The sequence below is a fragment of the Coloeus monedula genome (assembly GCF_965178545.1).
Source record: "Coloeus monedula genome assembly, chromosome: 3".
Taxonomy (NCBI): domain Eukaryota; kingdom Metazoa; phylum Chordata; class Aves; order Passeriformes; family Corvidae; genus Coloeus; species Coloeus monedula.
Genome location: NC_138783.1, coordinates 87,363,555 through 87,387,390, shown reverse-complemented (window position 1 = coordinate 87,387,390; position 23,836 = coordinate 87,363,555). Strand labels below are relative to the sequence as shown.

The 23,836-nt window shown below is 37.6% G+C and overlaps 1 protein-coding gene across 2 annotated transcripts in view; it reads right to left on the bottom strand.

Moving 5' to 3' along the window:
* Positions 1–23,836, bottom strand: part of GABRB3 (gamma-aminobutyric acid type A receptor subunit beta3) — a gene marked incomplete at both ends in the record, with an annotated part of 196,129 nt that overhangs the window by 17,625 nt on the left and 154,668 nt on the right. For both annotated transcript variants that reach the window (XM_082278672.1, XM_082278671.1), the window contains 4 exons: positions 776–928; positions 9,014–9,151; positions 10,207–10,289; positions 16,233–16,453. In XM_082278672.1, coding sequence (XP_082134798.1) covers positions 776–928; positions 9,014–9,151; positions 10,207–10,289; positions 16,233–16,453 — 595 coding nt within the window. The remainder of the gene's footprint in view (positions 1–775; positions 929–9,013; positions 9,152–10,206; positions 10,290–16,232; positions 16,454–23,836) is intronic.

Here is a 23,836-nt window from a genome sequence, read left to right as displayed (position 1 = left end):
TCCATTCTTTGGCCAGCCTGTACTTGTGCTTGAGATTGCCTGACCCACATGTAGGATTTTGGACTTGGCCTTGTTGAACTGCATGACGTTCATGCGGGTTCACCTCTCAAGCTTGTCAAGGTCCTTCTGGATGGCATGCCTTCCTTCCAGTGTGTCAGCTGCAAAATTTTCTAGTCACCTTCCCTTATTAGAAGGATACCTTGATCTGAAAAGTTCCTGCGCAGGAATCACAAACCTGTGCCAAATCCATGTTTTTCTGTCATGAGGTAAATGACCCTTTAGGCTGTCATAAACATGCACTTAACATACCATGTACTCTGAGGGTTAGGTGGCATGTTATGGTCCATAGCTGATGTGCCCCTGTGCACTGAACTAGCAATGGTTCTTGAAGTCTGCTCCTGCCAGTGTCACTTAAAGCACCCAGGACCTCAGGAGGAGGCTTGAAGCCACATTTGTCCTCCCACACTGAGTTGGATTAAGCCCACGCTCAAATATGATTGTGGAGCTGATCTCCTAGATGAACTGACAACAAGGTTAACTTTGAGAAGAACAAGTATGGGACCTGTATGAGCAGCTCATGTCAGAGATTTAGTGATAGCTATACTCTTGCATGCAGGGGAAAACTTATCACTTTTGAGGCAATACTGGATGACATGATTTTGACAAAAATTATTTTGGAATATCAAAACACTGACATCACGCTGTAGTTTTTAACAACCTCTGAAGACTACATTGAGTCTGACATTTTAGTGACCCACTCATTCTTAGCACATACCAAGGGCAACTCTTGCTGCTGATGCATCATAATTGATCCAGAATGACACCCATGATAAAATGGTAATGAGTATGGAGGGCATGTAGGTTTGAAGAATAAAGTAGCCAATATTTCTCTTCAACCTGAAGCTCAGTGAGAGTCTTGGATAGGCACCTGAGAAAAGAGAGAGGAAAACAGCGTTATTTATACTGAAGGAAAAACAGTTGTGGATAGTTGCCTTCAGTTTCTGCAGAAACTAAAGCATGCACATTTTGTGGGGTAGTATGACATCTGCAGAACAGTAGGGAAGACACCTTCACTGTATTACTCATTGGTTTTAAAAGAAACCTTGCAGTGAATATAGTAATAGCCAAGTAATTTGTATTTGGGAAGAAAAGAGAGACAGTAAATTACTTTGGACTGTTGAACAGATGCGTGAGCACCAGTTAGTTTTTAAAAACAAATGCTTAGGTGTCCAAGTAAAATGCTTATCGAAGTACACAGTTTTCTGTATAGAATTTATATTGAGAGAATAGGTAATGTGCATAGTTTTTCATTTACAATGAAGAATTGTTCAAGAGATGAGACTTCTTAATTACATCTGAACTATAAGAAACATGCAACCATGTGGTGTCAAAAATAAATTGTAATGAATTCCATTGAGGAAAAGCCTTCAGACTAGCTCCTCTAACATCAACAACAGCCAGCCAGAATTTTTCTTCCAAACATATTTTAAACAAAGAAAAAGTTGAATTTTGTGTATATACATATATCTATATGTGATTCATGAACTGTTACAAACAGAAAAAATTAACAATGAAAAAAAATAATTACCTCAATATCAACTTAACTTCAAACTGCTGTATATCTTACTGAATTGGTGTTAATCTTACTGAATACATTTTAGACATATATATATCTATATATACACACACATATATATATATATTCAGACCAATATATTTAGAAATCTCAAATTGTTAAAAAAAATTGTGATGTTTTTCACCAAATGCAAAGATGATTAAATCTGAGTACAGCTGTATAAGAAAAAGGCAGTCATTCACACATTAGCTCCATGATTTCAGTGTTCGCACTACCAGTCTTAGATATGATACTTCTAACAGCTCATCTATAAGCTCTAGTTAGTCAACATCCTAAATAACATTTCAGCACATACCAAGGACCCAACCAGATATTAGAACACTTCCCACCCATTCTAGTGCAAATATGTAGAAAATATGAAAGATTACATCTAGAGAAAAAATAAAAAATTACAACCTTCCCTTTAAATTATATTCATATGTTTGCATATGAGCTTAAGAAATTACATTTGCCCATATACACATGAATGATTTCCTAAGAGAGAAGGGGAAAGAAGGAATAGAAAACTGAAGATTTCTCTTCATCACATTTCTGATAGTTTGTTACACTTTGAGTCATACAACAGAAAAATGCCACACTGTTTCTGGGCAGCAGAAGCATCAAGGCAGTATCAAACTTGTGCAAATATAAGTTTGCACATAATGTAACTGTTGTATCAAACAGTCTCAGAACAACTATCACCAGGGAAAGAAATATCCGGTAGGTGTATCTGGTTGCTGTGATTATTTCAATCAGTAGCATTGTTTTCCAGAATGAAATGCCTCTTAGTTTCACCAATAGAGGTATATTGGTGGAGTCAGAAGAATGTATTTCATCCTGAAATACCAAGGTTTTCTGCTGTCTGAAGCAGTCAACACATTCCAATGAACAATGGTTCATTTCAAAAGACAAATTCTCTCATTGAAACCAGGCCTGCTTTTTTTTTGCCTACAAAGCTTAACTTTTTCATTTGGCTTCTTATGAAAATGTTTCTGTGGCCTTGTGTCTGCAGACTATATAAATAAAACAGGAGACCATAATGAAATAAATAAACACTGCCATTGTGAAATACATTAAAAATGCAGCAGACCTGATCACCTTTCTGCAGTAAGAGTAGAGCATCAGACAGAAATCTTTATAAAGCTCTGTTGAGAAAAAATTATTTCATATAATACATTGCCCACTCAAAGGATTCTCTATAAATCTGTAAAAAACTTTCCAAAAGTCCTGTCCAGGTCTGGATATCTGTGGAGTATAATTGATAGAGGTGACAACGGAAAAATCTCCCATAAAATACTGATTCTTTAATTAAATAGTATGAAGGATTAATTCAAGAAAGTTCAGTAGAACTCAATCACTGAATCAGAGTCCATTCTTGGCTCTAGAGCCAAGGACCCTGGATGCACTGGGGAAATTGAGAGAGAGAGAACTTTGCCATTGATACAGCACAGAAAATGGTGTGAGTGAAAAAGGTGTGTGTCAACAGGGGAGAGAATAACGTGTCACATATGTTAGTAATTTTCAGTATGAACTCACAAACTGAGAAACAGTATAACAGAGTGAACTTTAGACATTTATGTGGAATGCTTCACCTGTGACCATCATCCATTACCTTATCACCATTTCTATCTAATTAGGTAAGGTAATTACTGAAACTGGTGAGACCTGGCCTTAAAGGTTGACTCCCCAGACAGCTGACCTCAAGGCCAGAGACATCAACCTAAATATGCTTCAAGCACCAGGTTCTTTGTCCTGAAATTAGAACCCTAAGGACCATGTTGAGGGCCAGGGCTGTCAGTGCTTTCTGTCTTCTTGTACTAGAGTTGGAGTAAAAGAGATTGTAAAAGAGAGATTCATTTGCTAATCTGATGGTGCCCTGATCCTTTTGAGATGCCCTGTGACATCTCAGACACCAGCACACAGTTGATGGACATGATACACACCCTACACCTTTTTGATCAGTGGGTGGAGACTACAAAGGCTGCCTTGTGCCCTTCTCAAATGCAGTTCATTAAGCAACTCACGTGAACTGCTTACACATGGGCTTGGTGTCTAAGCTCCAGTTCATCCAGTCAATCTAGCAAATGAAACCTAGAGAATTATTCATCATCTCCTAAAATGCACTCCTATAGTTGTACTGCATTTATCTCCACCGCCTAATATGGACTTGATTCTGAACAACTCATACACCTAGTTCAAATGTAGACACTGAAATTATATTCACCATAAATCAGAGCAAGATGAATCCAAGCCCTGCAAGTCTCAGAGTAGATTTTGATGGTGTGAGGCTCCTGGGCAATCTAAACAAAAGTCTTGCTGGCATTACAGCTGCTTACTGCAGTTGACACATTGCTCAGTTTCACCGTGGTAAGAGGAGTGTCATCCTGTTTGGTGGTGATTTTACAAGATCAAATTTTATTGACATGACTTTATCTCAGAAAATTTCAGAATAATATGGTCTTATAGAAACATATCATAGCATCATACAATAGGGTTGAAAGGGACCTTAAAGACCATATAACTCCCACCGCTGCCATGGGTAGGGAAGCTGTGTTTACTGCAGGTTGAATAGTACAGTATAATTTTTTGCTATATGATCTTATATAGTATAGTATAGTCTTTGTTAGGGTCAGGTTGAAATTGAAACATGAACTGGTAGCTTTGGTTTTTATCATACTGTGCAGCTTGGGTTCTCCTTTAGGTACCTCTCCCTGAGACTATGAGAGTTTATATTACTTTCTACTGTATTGCTTTTATATCTTCAGAAGTTATCTATTGACCCTGTCTCCAGCCTGCCATCTCTGCCACCGTATCTCACCTCCAGCAAACAGGTCACAGGAGTCTGTGGAAAAAAACAAGGAAGAACTACTATTTCCCGTGGTTAATTCCCCCTCTTTGTCTGAATGGCTAAAGCTCAGTGAAAAGGATGGGTCCTAACCTTCATGGAGAAAGGACTGTAAGTCCAGATCCTTATTTATCTAAGAAGGACCCATTCTGTGTAACTTATTTAATAGAAGTTGATTCCTGGGTAAACTCAACAATTACACTGTTACTTGTCTGATTATGATCGCATCATGATTTGTCAATTAAGCCTCAGAACATTTAGAAATTAATTACCAGGAAATTCTAGTTGTGAAGTTTCCATAAAAATGTTGTGGTTTCTTCCTTGTTACCTTGTTTTGCCTTGTTATCCTTCCTCCCATCTCACATGACATGTTTAAACACTATAGGAATAACAGAATTTTGCCAAGAAGTATTTAAATCTAACAGTATTGAGAATGAAGGTATGAAAACAAATACTTAATCAATAACTGAGCCCCAAATATTCCTTTTTCACATATTTGGGCACTTGGTAAAAAGAGATTACTTGTTTCTGTTCCAAATTCATTAAAAGCTAGCAAGCTGAAATATCTGGCTTCAAGGCTAAATTAGTCTCTTGCTGTTTTATTCAAGTATGAAACAAGATAGCAGAGTTGGTCAGTTACAGAATTTTTATTTTAATATGTTCTTCTGGCTAATTGGAAATGTACTTTATGTACTGATCTTTCGGAATACAGCAAATATTTAATTTTCAAATCTTTTAAGACTACCCTCCTCTTACCAACTGGTTGCTAATATGGCTTTGACTGCTATGTGACCTGAAGATTTTAGGTGGTGTTTTACATATCCCCGTTCCTGTTCAATATCTCAGCATTTCAGGATAACAAACATGTAGGAGGCAGATTGAGGTAACAGACTTAGCACTACATTTCAGGTGTTTGAATGCAGATACTTGCACATGGATGGAGCATGAGCTGTCATTGGAAACCATGGAGATTTAGACTTAGAGCCAGCTGATTCTAAGGGTGCGATTTAATTGCCTCTACAGAGGTGTCTAAGGCCATTTGAGATGTGATAGGCTAAAGAAGAGTAGCACAGAACACTAGTTAAGTAATCAATACTGAAGCACTAGATGGTGAACATGGGACACAAGGCTGTAAGCTGCCAGAATAGCAGCCTAACTGCTAACCAAGATCTTCTACAGCAGCTCAAGAAGCAGCAGACACTTCAGCAGGCAACTGAATAGTGTCTTAAAATATTCATTTGAGAAAAGAAGGTATTCAAGAGCTGAAGAGCTCTTTAGGCTTTACCGACGGCACTGATTTGACAGCATTTGACTATGGGCTTAGTTCAGTTACTGACACATGGGCATCCAGTGCCATTTAAATGTCTTATGGTATCCTATATGGCCTTCAGCTGGTGTTAGAAGGATAGTCAAACCAGGTATTTCTTCTTCATAGCAATTTAAAAATCATGAATAAAGGGAACAGGCTATTGTGTGTGGCTTTGCACATGCCTTCTAGACACTTGAAGATGTTATTTAACTCCCAATCAAGTACTCTCTTTTTTTAAACTACATGACCATACTTGTTTCTCCACTAATCTCAGGTATGGCATTTTTTAGATTTTCACTCACATTTGCTTATTTTCCATAAACCCTCTCCTATTGCTCCATTGCTGCCTTCAAGAGTGCTACCCTTGATGACAAATACAAAGCTCAAGTATTATCAATGTAAATCAGACTCCCTTTTTATGATGAGATTTGTGGGTTTGTTTGTTTCTTTTTCCCAAAAAAAGATGTTATTGGCTCATGTTCAGTCTGACATCAACAGCAGCCCCTATATTTCTACACAGAGAACCCTGGCATAACCTGGCATTCTCTATCCTTAATTTGGATAGGAATAATTAGTTGCACAGATGCTGTATTTTGCACTTGTCCATACTGAATTTTATACTTTTTTCAGACACATTTTGCTAATTTGGAAAGATAAATTTTAACTTCCATTCTATACTTCAACAGGCATGCAGTTCCTCCAGTATTCTTGCAGCTCCACCCCGATCTCTGTCGTTATTTATGGGGTTTTTCCCATGCTTATCATTGCTTCTCAGTAGTAACTATGGGAACAGATTTTTCCCTTTGCCTAAGTTACACAAGATTATACAGCACAGTTTCTCTTGGAGGATAGGAGAAATAACTAATCCAAAAGCTGTCTATGGCATGACTCTGAAGTCTTCTTTTAGTTTTATTCAATCAAAGCACATTAGGACTGAAATCTGTGAAATGTTCACTGAGATACTGTGCTCAAAGAACTAATATCTCCCCCTGAGACTTCAATAACCTCAAAGACAAAAACATGCCTAACTTATTTTCCAAAAGAAAAAAACTGGCCCTAATTACTAGAACTGTAAGAAACTCTTGAGAAGAAACTTGAAAAGACTCTGCTGACTTTATGTATCAGATCTGCTGGCATGCTTCAGATTTAGATTTAAACTTGTGGTTTTGAGAAACAAATGTGATGTTTCCTCTGCATGGAAATTCTCATCATAAAATGTCATAATTGATCAAGCATTTTTATAATGTCCTGTATCAAAGCAATAGTAAATTCAGTATTGTGTCTTCATCAGTGACAAAAATTAGATGTTTCAGAAAATGGTACAAGAAACATGCTGTTCTCTGAAACTCCCTAATGTCAAGCTGTCTTAAACCCTGAAGCATGAGACTTTTTTATTCCTTTCACTATTTTTTTTAAAAGACCATTAATATTCTGAACATTTAGTCAGTCACATAACTATGTGCTCCTATTTTTTACTCTCGTACTTGTAACATACCTCTTTGGATTTCTCGTTTTCCTGATTTTTACAAATCTCTCATCTCTACATTTCTAAGTCATGCCTTTAATGAAATATTTCATATTGAACTAAAATGTGGCCTTGGATCATCATAAAAGTCACTCCACAAATAAGTTCACTGTATTCTCATTGTTGTCTAAAAGAGCCTTCCTACAAAAGCATATCCAGTCCTGTGGAGGCGCAGGTAAGCCCTGGCTGCCAAAGGTGACACTAACTGCAGGACAAAAGGATATAGGATTAGAGCAACTGATTCTCTACAGAAAAAAATCTTCCATTCACAATGGTAAACAAGAACAGCAGCAGCTGGCAAACCCCCTCATACTAATTTCAATCCCAGCAATATTTACATTTTGTTCTGAAATACAACTTGTGTTTCTGTGTGCTTTGAAACAGATGCTGTGCCCAAAGAGTGGGTGAAGTGATGCTTACAAACATGATTGAGCTGTGCTTCATTTGTTCTAGTGTGCTGAGACAGATGGAACAGCACACTCCTGTGGTCTGAAGAGCACTGAAAATCTGAAGGCCCCCAATAATGAGCCAAATAATGGCCCCACATGTGCTGATGGCTTTCTGTGTTGCTTTGGTTTTGTCATACATATTCCTATACTGGTATCTAACACAAATATGTAAATCAACACTGCACTTTGTGATTTAAAGACATCCAGTGCTGTGAGTTAATAGTAACTTCTATTACATCTTCAAGGAGACAAGCAGGGATTTAATTTTAGCACCTTAACAATGACAACAAATCCACTGGCTGGCTATGTATAAAGTACTATATATCCATCAGTGCAAATCAAGATATAAAAGACATTACATTCACTATATAACAACAAAACAAACATGCACTGAAAAGTTGCAGGGAGGTGTTTATAAAATTGGTGGCTTTTTGACCTAGGCATGCCAAAACACATTTATGTATGATCAGTTACCCTGTAGGCTACATTTAAACTCATGATTCAGAGGTGAATGACTTAATTATTTAGATCCTAGATATTTGGGTGTCTAGTTAAGTATCACATACACACAAGAAAAAGAAAAATAAACAAGGAATCAAAGAATCACAAAATGGTTTGGGTTGGAAGGGACCTTAAAGACTCTATAGTTCCAACCCCACTGCTGTAGGTAGGTACACATTTAACTAGACCAGGCTGCTTAAAGCCCCATCCAACCTGGCCTTGAACACTTCCAGGCATGGAGCATCTGCAACTTCTCTGGGCAACCTACTGTCTCACCACTCTTACAGTAAAGAATTTCTTCCTATATCTAATTTAAATCTACCCTCTTTCAGTATGAAGCCATTTCCCCTTGTGCTATCAGTACACATTTTTGTAAAAAGTCCCTCCCTAGCTCTCTTGTTGGCCCCATGAAATACTGGAAGGCTGCTAGAGGGTTCTCTTCTCCAAGCTTAACCCCAACACTCTCAGCCTGTTTTCATCAGAGAGGTGTTCCAGACCCCTGATCATCTTTGTGGCCCTCCTCTGGACTCAATCCAACAGGTCCATGTCCTTGTGTTGGAGGTCCCAGAGCTGAATGCAGTACTGAATGCAGGTCTGGATGAGACTTCATGGGCTCTTACTTCCAGGCTTTATCAAGTAATTTCTTTATCCAAACATGCAACACAGGCTACATGTCATGTCTGGTAATAATAATTAATTATTATTAATAAAACAGTAATGTTCATGCACAAGAAAATGAAACACTAAATGGGCAGATGACAATACTTGCCTGTGGCAAAGACAACATTCTTTGACACCAGTCTGTATTCCACAATAGAGAACTGAGGAAGTTCAATCCTCTCCACGCCAGTGACTGCGTTATCTCCACCTCTCCAGTAGAACTCTATGTCATCAGTTGTGTAGCCATCTGCAGGCAAAGCAGGAGAGTAAGTCAGAAATAACAACAGAATCAAATGTAGCTTCAAACATGCAGCTTGTCATTTGAGACAACAAAAACAACTGGAACAGCTGGAGAGCTGTGCGGTATTTTGCCTGTGGGAAGGTCTTCCAAATAGCTACACCATTACAGTCTGCCCGGGAATTTTAGGCAAAATACTCTGCTTTCTTTGTATTTTATCTTTTTTTATCACTCATATGGTATTCACTAGTCGTCACAGTGAGAAGAAAACACTATCCAAGATTTAAGACACCATATGCATTTATGAAACCAAGTGTATATTTACACTGATAATCACCAGAAGAAGGTTGATTATTCAATGAACACAGAGAAATGTAATTAGGGCAGACCTTTTCCACTCACAGTAAACTGAGTTGCACCATTTCCACTAGCTTCCAGTAGTGGAGGACTACAGCTGAATACAGAACATACACTAGTATTTTCTGTATATGGCCCACAATTTCCAGCTAGTAGCTGAAATGGACCAGGTACTTCTGAAGTGCAAATATACATCTGAATATTGCAATACTAGGACATGAATAGGTGAAAAAGAGAATATTGTTATTTTGGTAACACAATTTCAAATCATAAATGGGGTCAATCTGAAAGCCCAGGGTAGGTCCTGCAGCAAGATGATCCATACTAAAGCATCCATAATAAAGCATACTGAAAGAAAATTATATCACAGTGTTTGCTGTCGTGAAAATAAATCTGATAAAAATACAAATATTCATCTCTTGTGTTGAAGATAAGCATCCAGTCACTACCTCTGCCAAGTCAGGCAGGAATACTGAATGACTTCATTCTGTCCTAACCTCATTTTTCTAGGATGTATTCATCTATCTAGAAATGGATGACTCCTTATATCTTTTAATAAGTCAAGTAAACAAACAAAAAATACAAACGCTGATAATTACCTGACTCAAACAGTGTTTATAGACACACGTGTAAATATCACACAGTTCTATAAAAGGAAAAGAACTAGATCCGAACTAGATTTCACATGCATTTTCTTAGGTACGTACAGCTTTCTATTTCCAGAGTACAGTTTTGTTCATCTAATGGGTATCTTCTCAAGTCCATCATACAAGCTGCAGTGGTTGTGATTCTGAAATACAAGCATCAAAATGTTTTACTGTACAGCCAGTAATCCAGGTTTGGGTCATGAGGTTGTTAATCTTCCAAAGTGAAGGCTCTCTGAAGAATAGCTTACAATACCTGAGAATCTGCTCCGTATTTTTACATTGCACAGCAGCCTAATAGAGCAGCAATTACATTGACTTTCAGTGGAACAACTCGCTGTGAATTACCCTTATGCTACCAGTCCCTTTGGGGTTCAGTGGACCTATCCTCATATGCAAATATTACACAAACATTTGCTGAGATTAAAAGATATGACTTTATAACAGAAAGCATGAAGTGAAAACAGTCTGCTACAAATGTCAAAATCATCACAGCTGCATGAATAACTGATTTTTTGGTTTTGTGGCAGGTCTAGAAATGAAACCCTGAAATGTTGAAAGAAAGTTTTAAGTCCAGCAAAATTCTTTGTTTCAAAGTTAAGTATACTTCCCTAGTTTTCAAATGTAAAGAGGATTTTGTTATGAAGCTCCATGTTGAATTTTAAGTTTTCTCCTTATATAACAATAAATTTTTGCTTCTCTGTCTATTTATCCATTTAGCACCCTAAGGATGGTTTTGCAAAACATTTCACTATTTATGAACCAACATTATTCATCAACCTCTTGTATATCATGAGAGTCAACAATATACATGTGCAACCAGAACAACTGTCTTAACAGCTTCAAACAGCACTGTCACTTTATTAATTAATGGATTTATATATTTGTACTAACTTTAGACAGACATAACCATATGCTCCTAATTAATCTGCAGCATATTTTGATGTTTTTCTGAATCACAGCCTTCACCAAGGGTATGTACATTATTATTCATCATTGTTTTTATAACGGCTTCATATAAATTTCACATTTAAATTATCTTCTGAATCTGAATAGCTCCATTCCTTGCTGATCCTTTTCTGATATAAACAAGACAAGGACCTTGCACACAGTTTGTTCCTAAACAAATAATATTCTAGTGATAATTTATGCTAATAAATACAAGAGGGGAAAATGCCTTAAATGTACCTCTAAAAGCTGGAACCCTCAACATTAATGTTTTCTTCATGTGTTTTCTCTGAAGTTCTTTCTTCTACCCATTAACCTTTTCAAACTACAGTCTTCTAATCTTGTAAACTATAAAATTCCAGGGCAACGTTTCAAAAGAAGAAAAGTAGTTAGGTGCCTTTCTTCACCTCTTTCACAGTAAAAAACCCCCATGTTGTTATTATGAATGTTCTATCCAATCTCAAAGAAAAGGAAGAACACTTATCTTTCGTATATAGGATCCTATTAGATGAATAACTACATAATATCTAAAGAAAGGTATTAAGACCATTATTGTTATCTCACAGGACAACAGAGGCCACCCTTCTCTGACCGAGAAGATGCTTTTGCAAGAAAATATTGTAATTTCTTTGCACAGGGAGAGACAGAGGCAATGAATAAGCTAGCAGAGGGAAAAGCTCAAGGATCTGTTACTCAGCACATCTTCCCACTTGTGTTCTTAGCAGTAGCCAGTGAGAAAGGCACACACTTGATCTTTGTGCTTTCCAGCCTTACCTACAGCATGATCATGTCTGTCACTGCTGATTCCTGTGACTGTCCTCTGAAGGACAGTCCCATGAGATTTCAGGTACCAAGTATCACAATGGAATACTTAGGTCAGCCTTCCCCCAAGCTGCATCTGGGAATTATTCTGGTTCCTCTGTTACCAGAAATTCCAGTGGTCTGGAGCAGTGGGACAAACAGCTGTTCCTCAGTTGCTCTGAAGTTTAGGGAAACGTCTTCTCTGCAACCAACACTTGGAAATGCCCTTCTGGAACCAGGGTGCTAAGATTAACTAGCTATTAACTATGGAGATGATTAATCATCTGGGTTGTTTAGCCTGGAGAAGAGAAGGCTCCAGGGGGATCTTATAGCAGCTTTCCAGTACCAAAAGATAGGCTACAAGAGAGCTGGAGTAGGACTTTTTAGAAGGATGTGTAGTGATAGGACAAGGAGGAATGGCTTTAAACTGAAAGGCAGTAGATTTAGATCAGATTTTAGGTTGAAATTTTGACTTTGAGGGTGGTGAGGCACTGGAACAGGTTCCCCAGAGAAGTTGTGGATGACCCATCCCTGGAAATGTTGAAAGCAAAGACTTTGGAGCCCTGGACAGGGCTTTGAGCAATCTGATCTAATCAAAGGTGTCCCTGCCCATGTCAGGAGGGTTGGAATGAGAGGATTTTTAAGGTCCTTTCCAACCCAAAGCTTTCTACGATTCTTTGAATGTCTCCTCAATACGATGCCTAAGAGCAGGTCTAGCTAAGCATATAAAACTAGGATTAGCATATGGTCTTAGAGGAGAAAACTTAGTCTTATATCTGTGATTATTGATAAACAAGCAGCGATCGTCCTTGCAAAGCCATACTGATTGTGCAATGAAAGGGTCTTGCTCCTGAGTCAAATAATAACTGTGTTCAAAGTAAAACAAGTAGGCATGCTTGGGAATTGTTGATATGAAGGTTCTCTCCCATGCTTTAGTAGATTCGCCTACACTGACCTAGGTCTCATGTGGGATCCTGCAGCAGAATCCACATGAGCCAAGTTGATACAAAAGGGAATGTGCTACCAGACTCTTAACTATTATGTTGTATAACTAGCTTTAAATGCCAGCCGTACAGAACACAGATGATTAATTTTACAAAATTGTAAAAAATTATACAGCTGGCAAACTTATATTCAACTTAGTAATTGTGTTAACGAATTTTCAAGGAATGTATTTTTATTTTGGTCTGTTCACATACGGTAGTGGTTTTGTGTCATAAGTTCCAGTACCAGAAACAGCACATTCTTGCTCAAAAAACTTCTTTACACTACAGAAAAATGTATGCTTTTAATTTAATAAATATCCACCATAAAAGAAGATACAGCTAGAAATAGACAGAAACAGATTTACCTCATTTTCTCAAAGCAAGTTTAGTACTCAGAGGTCCCTCCTGAATGAGCATTCAAACAACCAAATTTAACTTGCACAAATGCACACCAAAAGCAAATATGAATTGCTCAGGCCTGTGCATGCTCCCAAGAGGAGCAGGTTTACTTTTTATGGGATGGGATGGTGTCTGACACAAGACAACAGGGTTTCAAGAAATCATCTCAGTGACAGAGAAATGATTACGAGCCAGACAAAGATGAAGCAGAACATGGACACAGACACACATACAGTTTGGCTGAAAGCAAACTGTATTTTTAATTGTTTATATTTTCCTACTCTGGTTTTCTGTCCTCTGGATATAGATTCTCTTTTACTTCTCTGGTACTGTACTCTTGGACTCATCACCTTTGATTATACTGCTATATTGTATAGGAACCCCACTTGTGATGTGCTGCATGCATAATTGACAGAAGGATATTTTATGTCCCCCCCAAATTTTACAGTATGCATCAGTCTAGGCAATACAGATACTTCATATGTGACTAGGTCACAGTCCTGACAGCTTACTTCCTTGATACAGAAATACATTCATCATCCAAAAAAGAATAGAAGCATGGTTGCCTTGTCTGACTGATGACAACTAACCTTTTCACCCTGCAAACATTACTCATGTTTCATATATAGGTAATAATTATGCAAGACCTTTAAGATAAAATACATACATTCCTCCATTCCATTTATTTTTAACATTTGACATTGTACTGCCTAAAACAAAGAAGATTATGCATGACAAACACACAAGCAGTCAGACTTTATTTTTGATCCCCAGACTATAAAGTAGTTATTTCCTCCTTAGTCTCTTGTGAAAAAAAAAAAGCTGTTTTATCATCATTTGCCTTGTAGATTGTTCTGAAGAAGGTGGAACAAATTCAGTGTGTCTCCCAAAGAAAAAAATTCCCCAGAAATAGGCTGAACTTCAAAAAGCTACTGTTCCATTCCCCCACTATCACAGACTTCTGCTGCAGTAGCAAAGTGCTTTCTCTAAAGTAGAGAGGAACCTTGGATGACTGAAGGTCAAGTCTTTAAAACTGTGATAAATCCTACATTGTTCAGAAGAGAACACACATCCAGAGTGGCCTTGGGATTACTTTCAATTATATATGTGTTGAGGAACTGCTTTGCTCTGTGCATGTTCTGTAATTGGTTGTAACCCTCCAAAATTTCACCTATTATTCTGAGTGACTCTGTGCTTTGTGGCACATAAAACTCCAAGTCCTGGCCTCAACCCACACTGCTTCTGGACTGCAGCTTGAGCCCAATGCCACTGGGATGCTCTGAAGCCATAACAGAGGAAGTAGGGTAGTGATGGAACAACACAAAGCACAGGGCTTTAAATCAGCAGAGATAAGGCTCAGATATTTTCTTCCTTTTGATCACAATGTCCTATATTTTGCCATGATTTAATTTAAGACAGTCATTCTTCACTATGTCACTTAGCTGCTTCACATCATGGACATCGCACCCTGGAGGTTACATGCTTCCAGGGAAAATGAATGGGAAGAAGTGTGCTACACATGAGCCACTGGTGAAAACCCTGCTAAGCAAATCCTATTATGTGAAATGCAATCTGCCTGTGGACACTTAGATTTTGCAGAAGAGGAAGCCAACTTATTCAAATACACTGTTCTCTGATAGATAATCCTCATCTGAATGTCTCCAAATGTTTACAGAGTGTGAAAGAAAGACTTCTACACATTACTAGGATCACAAGAGTTCTAATCTCCTTTACTTTTTTGTTCTGTTGCTTGTGGGGATATTTCTTGACTTGAAGAAAACAAGTATATCTCTGGCAATTTTTTCTTATGTTTAATCACTTGTGGAAAGAATCCTAAACCTGTAGTGTTCCATACTGGGTCAATACCATGCAAAACAAAAGCCTCTTTTTGCTAAAGCCGGTTAATTACAGAGAAAATATTTTAAACTTCTTTGAAGTTTCATATTAGGCTGAGTCTATTTTTATTTTGTCTAGAAAGATTCATCCAATTCTACCCCATACATAACATGTAATAGGAATTAAAGAGGTGAGGGCCAAAACCCAAGTCAAGTACAAAGTTCATCTCTTGATAAAAAAGAGAAGAAGGTGGAATAATTATACTGGATATATAATCCATCTGCACAACTTTTCAGACCTCATTCATTTTTATATTAGGGACTTTTTATCCTTCGTTACCTATGTGCATCCCATCTTGAGTATTATCTCCAATAAATATACAAGAAACTTCCAATTATGGAAATGGAACTTCCATTGGCAAAGACTTGTTTTGCTGGCTTAAACCGCTGGAGCAAATGAAATAACCTGTTCAAAGAAAGCAATATTTTGATACTACTGTGTCTTCAATTAGGATTTTTGCTGGTGTAGTTAAGTTTATTAAAGGAATGATACTTCAGCATTTTTAACCATAAAAGCTATGACAGAAAAGAAAGAAAACACAAGTCAAACCTAAAATAGGTAGAAGGTAAGAGAGTGTAAGGTCACTTTGTACCTCTGGTTTGAAATATAACAATTACAGTGATGATTGAAGAAATCACTGAAAGTACCAGGTCATGATCTTAGCTGCGGCTGACTCCCCTCAACCAGGGCTACTTCTGGCTTTTTTGTTTTAGACTATGAACACATCAAGAGACAATATAAGCACCCACATTCAATCTTACTGCCTGTATTTTGGACAGAATTTTCAGGTTTACAATTAATACATGCCTTTCTGCTTCCTGTAGCCAGTGGGCTTTGCAGATATTGTGACTCTACAGAAACAGATAAAACCTGACTGAAGGCGCTTCGGGCAAAATTAAGAAACATCGAGTGTGTCATTTTTTTTCTACAGGCATCTCTCAGAGTTACAGGGAAGGTTACATTATTCAGCATCCAATGTTTGTAATAACCTTGTACCAGGAAGCAAACATCAACACCACATAACAGCAGTGATGAAATCTTCATCATGGAAGCACAGACCTGAGGCCGTAAAGCACCGTTCCATCTGGGTGAAGGCGAATCATTCGATTCTTCACAGTAACGCCGTGCACAAATGATTTCTTGTCATTTAAGAAGTAAGTGTCAGGCACCCAAAGCTGATCTGCCACTCGGTTATCAAGCGTGAGGTTGAGAGGTATGCCAGCGTAAGCCAGCCTCTTATCTCTCCAGTACTGTTGAAAATACATAGTCAAAGTGTAATCCTGGTAAGGAAAAAAAAAAGAGAAGTAGAACAGTCAACCGTACTTTGTGTAAGTAGGAGAATAATTTCCCTATTGATAGCTTATTTTGCTGTTTATTCAATTGAAATTGAATATTTTAAAATGTTTAATAAAATTAAATATTTGTATCAATAAATACTTCATATAATTCAAGTATCACTCTAGACTAAGGGGGCATTTCAACTCTTATGAAATTCAGCGGGTATGGGTATCTTTTGTCTTGCTCCTTCTTTGTCATGTAGTTCTTCTGGAAACTGCCCAAAATTATTATATTTGTGGAATGATAAATGACATAATGGGTAAATACTGCCATCCTCCCCATTTTAAAAAATGATAGATAAATTGAAAAACATTTGAAGTATTTTGAATCAGTATGCAAATTTCTGTCTGAAAAATAATTTCTGTCTGCAAATATGTTGATTATGCATGTACCTTTGTGAGAGATTGCATTTTGCAGTGACATAAGTATTTTCTCATCAACAGGCACACTGGTACTTAGAAGAACAGTAAATTGTATAAAACTCCCACTAATGTCAATATTTGGTTTTCATAATTTTGTCAGTTTTAAGGTTTATGGTGTCTACTATGAGCTGTGATCACTAACATAAAAGCCTAAACATGGATACAGAATCTTGGAAAATCCATTTTAAAGTTCTTTATTTCATTTCAGAATTTGCTAACCTGACTTCTTCATGTTGTAACAACACTATCTTGAAATGCCTTGAAAGTCTTACATGGTAGGCCTCATTCATTAGCTTCATGATATTATAAGACATTAAAAAACTGCCTGGGAACATTTTGAAGTTATGTACCAGCAAAATTGAAAAAATAAATCACATGAAAAAAATGAGACCATAAGCACAGGCCATTAAAACTCTTGATTTTCAAATTACAGAAGTGATCTAAACAATAAAACTCTTCATGAGATTCTTCACAAAACACTGAGAAATTTATGTGATCTCCAAATACATTTAAATATTTAGCAGCAGGTGTGCAATCCACAGGATACCTGCATTTGCATCTGGTTCTACAAGCTGGTGATGCAAAACCCCTCAGGCTTGCTGCTTGTTTGGGAAAAGGATGCTCAAGTTTTCTAAGCATGGCTGTTGGGAACGGTCCATTCTTGTAATGGGTTTCATGTGGAGACAATCCAATTTCAGGCACTGCTCCTGCCCTGTTTCCCTCAAGACCTATGGTCTTTCCTTGAAATCATATGAAACTTGAGCCTGCCTTTCACACTCAGAGCCTTTGCATTTTTGATTCAGTGATTCATTCTCTTTAATGAGGGAGCTGCTACAGTTTAAAGAAATCAAATTTAATTGCTTAGAAAAATAAATCATTATAGATATCAAGGAAAAGCTGTTCCCATTTTAAGAAACTAATAGGAAACCTTTGAAAACAAAAGGGGTGAGTGATGGGAGAGGGGAGCCCACGTGGAACTGCCTGGAAGGAATCTCATCCCTCAAACCTCAAATCTGACATGACTGCTCAAGAGAATGAGCTCTAACCTTTTTGTCAGCAGCTTTCTTCAGTGGGACTAATGGTCCTGCTCAGCAGTGAATGAGGTGCATGGGACACTGGGTGCACCTGCCTCGCTCCCATTACCATGTCACAAAGACCACCTCTCTCCTCCCGTTCTCTGCAATCAGTTTTGTAACACTGATGCATTAGAACAAGTATCCTCTACCAGCTTTGTTTTGCCTTAATTAAAGCTTGTTTCTATTAACATTCAAAACTTGTATGTGCCTGGCTTCTCTAATGGTTTGCACAGTAACGTCAAGAAATTCAGGATTATAAAAGTTGCGGGCGCAAGAACAGTACACCAAAAGCTCACTGTGTGTAAACGCACAGTATATGCACAGAATAATGTTAAAAAATGAAATAAAGAAAAGAGGTGGCAGTGCACAGCATTGAAAGACGTGAAGTGGCCAGCACCAAAATATGAGAGAAGCAGTACACTTGAAAAAGAAAAAAAAATTTAGGCTAGCTTTCTTTTTCCTTTGGTTTAAGATAAAATATATGTTAACATCTAATGAATGGAGTAATTAATTAGCTAAATAAAACATATGTAACAATATGAGCACAAAGAATCTGGCATTTTATTTTAAAATATATACTATGTAGGGAACAACTTTACAAATTATGCACAGAAACACAACAACCATTAAACATCCAAAATTTACTGTGTCTTGAATGAAAAAAACCTTCCAAAACACATTCTCTAAGGTACAAATTTCGCTAGTGCTTTCTCTATTAACCCTCCTACCTTCTTATATCGTCTTAATTTTAAATTTAAATAACCCTCAACACTCTATCAATGTATATGACTATATTCGCATATACTGAAAGCAATGATACCCCCATAAGTTACTTTTTTAATAAAAAGGCTACATTATTCCACGTGAAATATCAGCTCATTCTGAGCTCTTCACTTGGTATCTACTCAGGAAATTGCTCAAGCAGCATCTTCTGCAACAGTAATGTACCCCCCAGACGCACTGACCCGTCTGCCCAACCCCATGCTCTGAAGTTTGAACAACAGACACGACAGAAGTAGAGTGCCCAACCAAGCATGTGTGCTACCCCACACCTTGAAGGATCATTGTACATTTGGGCACTGCCAGACCTCAAAAAAAAAAAAAAGAAAAAAAAAAAAAAAAAAGCAGCAGCGAGCTTGTATTAGAAGTGCAATGAAACTGCTTGGCTGTGCAAGGAGCAACAAACGAGCAGGAAAGGCCAGTTCCTTAGGGTGGCTCCACCCAAGTCAGTCATTACCTGCAGAAATTATACTTATTAAAACCCATACGGATATCAGTTCTAATTCTTTGATTAGCTAATTTTCAAGACTTTGTATCTATAAAGAAAGTTTTTCCCTAGTCTAGACCTTAGAGGAAAATGCAAAAACTTTTGAGTGTAGACTGAAAAGATACACTAGGTATTTCAGGTAAATGAGAAAATTAACTTTTAACTCTCAGTAAGTAGCCTACAAAGTTTATTAAGGGCCACCTCCCTCCTTATGATGACTAAGCTCCTTATGAGCTTATGATGACTAGTTCTGATATAGAGGTCAATATCTAGCTATAAAGCTAGAAGAGATTCATCCCACTACAGTTACTGTATTAGCATGCTACTGTATGTCAAAGAGGACACAGAGCTGCCAGCTTTAGGAAATTCTAACTATTGCACAGAGCAGTGGACAATTTTCTCAGCAGCAAAGACCTCCATAAAACATGTTTATTCCCCCAAACAATACAATGCAACATTCAACATTTACCTCTCCAGATCCTCATAGTAATAAGACGCTTCAGGTCAAAGCACTCAAAGCCCTGACAGGCGACAAACACAGTGCTTCTCAAGTACATGTGAAATGTCCTCAAAGTGGGAAAAGCTGGACTGCACAGGCAACATGATCTTTGTTTTGTGCATTTAAAAACCCTGGAACATCCTACAAGGATAAAGGACAGTGCTGGGCATCCTTGAATTTCTAGAATGGCAACAATGCTACTAATGTAAGGAAAGGCACACAGCAAGATGTGATGGTTGTTCTTCCAATCTAGTTTTCTCTGGGCAAGGGGAATGGAAAATAGAATTAAAAAACCTCAAATAGTAGGTAACACTTTGGAAGACACTTAGATACAACAATAAAGAGGTTGATATCACAACTTAAATAGTGTGTAATACGTCTGTGTTCTTCGTGTGTATTGCTTGTGATTTTAATACATCTTAAGCAAGAATTATAGAGACTAACAAGTATTGTATGTGCTAACCATGTACAAAGAAATTTTTAAGCATTTTCTACATGATATTTGTCTCTCCTGGACTGAGCATACCAGGCAGGAAATATAACTAACCCACTCCTACAGTCACTTCAGACAAATAATGTACAGTGCCTAATGCACTACTGATAAGACTAATGAATGAAAAATACTAATATGCTGTAATAGTAAAGGAAACAATTACTTGTTTTCTATTACAGGGCTTGTTATCTCTAGCTTTTCTCTCCTGCACTCAATAACAGTGAAATCAAAATTCTAAAATACAGTTTGATCATCAAAATAAAATTAACATAATTATATCAACAATAATGCTCTAAATTTGACTCTCACTATATTATGTATCAGGGATGTCACAAATTTTCTATTAGCTGTAAAAATGTTCCTTCAAAATGACTGCTAGATAAACACTGCAATTAATAATTATGATGGAATACTGTTAATATGGCAACTAAGCAAAATAAATTATTTATGCAAAATGAAAGAATATATTGAAAATTACTGGAAATATCAGAAAAAAATTATGCAAAAAATAATTATTTCACTGCTTGGGAAGGCTGCCTTGTGTCTACCTGGTTTAAATTTGCATTTGGATGTAAATTCACATCCTTGTTTTCTTGAACAAAAGACAACTATGATTATTACCATCAGGTTTTGCATTATTTAATTTTGATGAGTTAATAAATTAAGTACTCATCCAGTGGATGAAAAGATGTATCCATGTCTTAGCCTCTTTTATAACTTCAAAGTCTCTTCCCTCACCTTCTAACAATTTCAAAAATTAGATATGGCTGCTGTAGTATAGGGAGCTGTTTCTGCACCATTGATGATTGAGTTATATTCTTCCCAATTAGCCCAAAGTGATTTGCAAAGCCAAACTCATGAAACCTACACTTTGACAAAATATCTGTAAATCTGTCCCCCTACCATACGCAGAAGAGACCTGACAAATAGATTAATGCACACATTAATTCACATAACTAAATATGAGTTTAATAAAGATGTATTCAGAAAGGCTAACCACAGGAAATCAGAATTTGCCAGCAATGTTATTCAGTTGTGTGAGATGATCACATAAATCTTTTTCTCAGCATTCAAAATTTTCTAATAGCTTCAACAACTTTCATATTAAAGAAAAATTTTATTAAAGGAAGAATTTAGAATCACAGAATCATTAATGTTGGAAAAGACCTCTAAGATCATTGAGTCCAAACACTAACCACCATGTTCAACACCAAACCTTATCCCCACATGCCACATTTACATGCCTTTTGAACACTTCCAGGAATGGTGATTCCACTACTTCCCTGGACAGCCTGTTCTAATGCCTGAAACCTATATTTTTACATTATGTTTTATTTGTGGACATTTTGGTTTGTCCAATGTCTAAACAATAAAGTTCGTTAATTGCCAGAAAATGGAGAAAGCCACCAAAGTCTATTGTTCTGCAAAGTCTTTTACAAGAAAACCGCCTGATCAAAATGTCTCTGGCAACAGATGTAGTTCCTGGGGAGCCTGAGTGAAGGAGACCTGAGCATGCACACAGACACACACACATCCACTACAGTCCACCAAAGCATCTTTTTCCAATGTTTCTTGGCCTACTTGCTGTTACAGTAAAGTTTCTTCTCACCTATAAGATCCTGACTTGGGCTTTTCTCTGACACTATGCAAAACCTCTACAATAATGGCAGGTTGAAAACATAGCACATATTTTCCCAAGCATGTGGCTACGATACTCTTCCATTAAGAAAATGCTAAAGCAGCTCAATCACACTGATTTCAGAGTGACCCTCCATACATCCATGTTCTCTTGGTATCTTTTGTACCAAATTACCATTATTGTTTCCCTCTCCTACTGAAACACAAAAGGATGGTGTTATAAGCAGGAATTACTTAGCCTCCAAGAACACACTTGATTTTACAAAACAATTTTCCAAATAAATGTGTGATTGCAGGGGTCTTTCCTGCCCCTCATACTCTTTGGCACAAGAGTTTCCACCTCCACTGATACCCCAGTGCATTCTCCAAAGAGCCTGTTTCTCACCGAGCATCCTTGGGTGCTGTGAGGAGGGTTGCCATACCAACCACTGCTTGGCTTTCTGCAGGCAAAAGGAGCACAGTTGACATAGCAACCGGCCAAAGCAGCTTCTCTGCTCCTTTTCGGGCACAGGTCGTGGTCACTGCAGAGGAATTGAAGCTTCTCAGCAGGAATGAAGGGGGCAACCAAGCACCCTCAGGGGTACAGCCCCATGGCAGTTTCCTGCCATGGCCAGTGGAGCTCGCTCTTCAAAATCTGGGTATTGGCCTTTCTCTCTCTGTTCCTATGCCCTCCCCAAACTGATAGGGATGTTTTCCTGCTCTTGGGGTGTTCTCTCATCTCAACATCAGAGGACACCATCTGACAAAAAAGCAATTGCTTGGGCTGAGCTTTGGAAAGCAAATACAAAGAAACAAGTTCCTGCAAATATTTAAGTTCAGGGACATAAGACAATGGAAAGACAGTCTGGGCTATTTAATCCTTGACAGATGAGGCTGGGGGCAGAATACTTAAATATATCTTTTCTGATTCAGAGTATCACAGGTATTACAACACCACAGGCTTCCCAGTAAGCAGGAATTTCTGTTCCCAAAGGAGTAATGAAAGGAAAACTAACACATCTTTACTCATCACGGGTACAATGCTCTCTGCCCCAGAGCAGAAAGCTAGCAAAAAGAAAGTATGGTCTTACACTACCATCTCTGAAGAGCTGTCCAAACAATTTGTGGTAAATTACAATCAAAATCCACTTGTTGATAGACAGATAGAACAAAACATTCAGTATCTGATAGGTCCCTCCTAAAAAAGAGGAATAAAAACGTCAAATGTTTAGATGCTACACTCTTGAAAACTCCAAAAGAGATCAAGTCAGAAAAAATACCATCAAATATCCAAAAAAACCCCAAGAAACTTATACAAAAGAAAATTATTGCTAGGCCAAGTGATTCACTGAACTTGTTTCATGAAGCACATTTTAGAGCCAACAAGGCCTCAAGAAAACAGGTACATTTAATTGCACTAATTGAAATCCTGCTAACAATATACAGGGAAGAAAAAAATCAACCTCTATCAGCTGTCAGCTGGTTCCCACGACTGAGGCAGCTGACCTTAGAGAGATGAGAACTGACAACTAATGGATTGTGCCTCCTACACAGTAGCAGGATGTGCCACCAGTGAGTTGGAGAAATGAGCTACTGCCCTAAAATCTTAAAGCTGTAGGATTACTTTTTTTCTGTTTGGAGATATGAAAAGAGGTAAAAATTTGGGATCTACCGGGTACCCATTTTAGAGAATGAAGGACTTCTCACACTTCTACTTTGTTCTTTCCGTAAATACACAATCTTATATTTTTCCTTTGCATTTCTTGAATTACCAATAAATATCTGGAAGGAAAACCAAAACTCGAAGAACACCCTATAAGATGATATTATTTGTCATATTTATTCAGGCCTTCCTACTTCCTAGACTATTGAATGCATGAACTGTTTTAGTGTCTGCAAGGTGTTCCAGCACAGACTCTAAAGCTGGGCACACACAGATGGGTTTTAAATA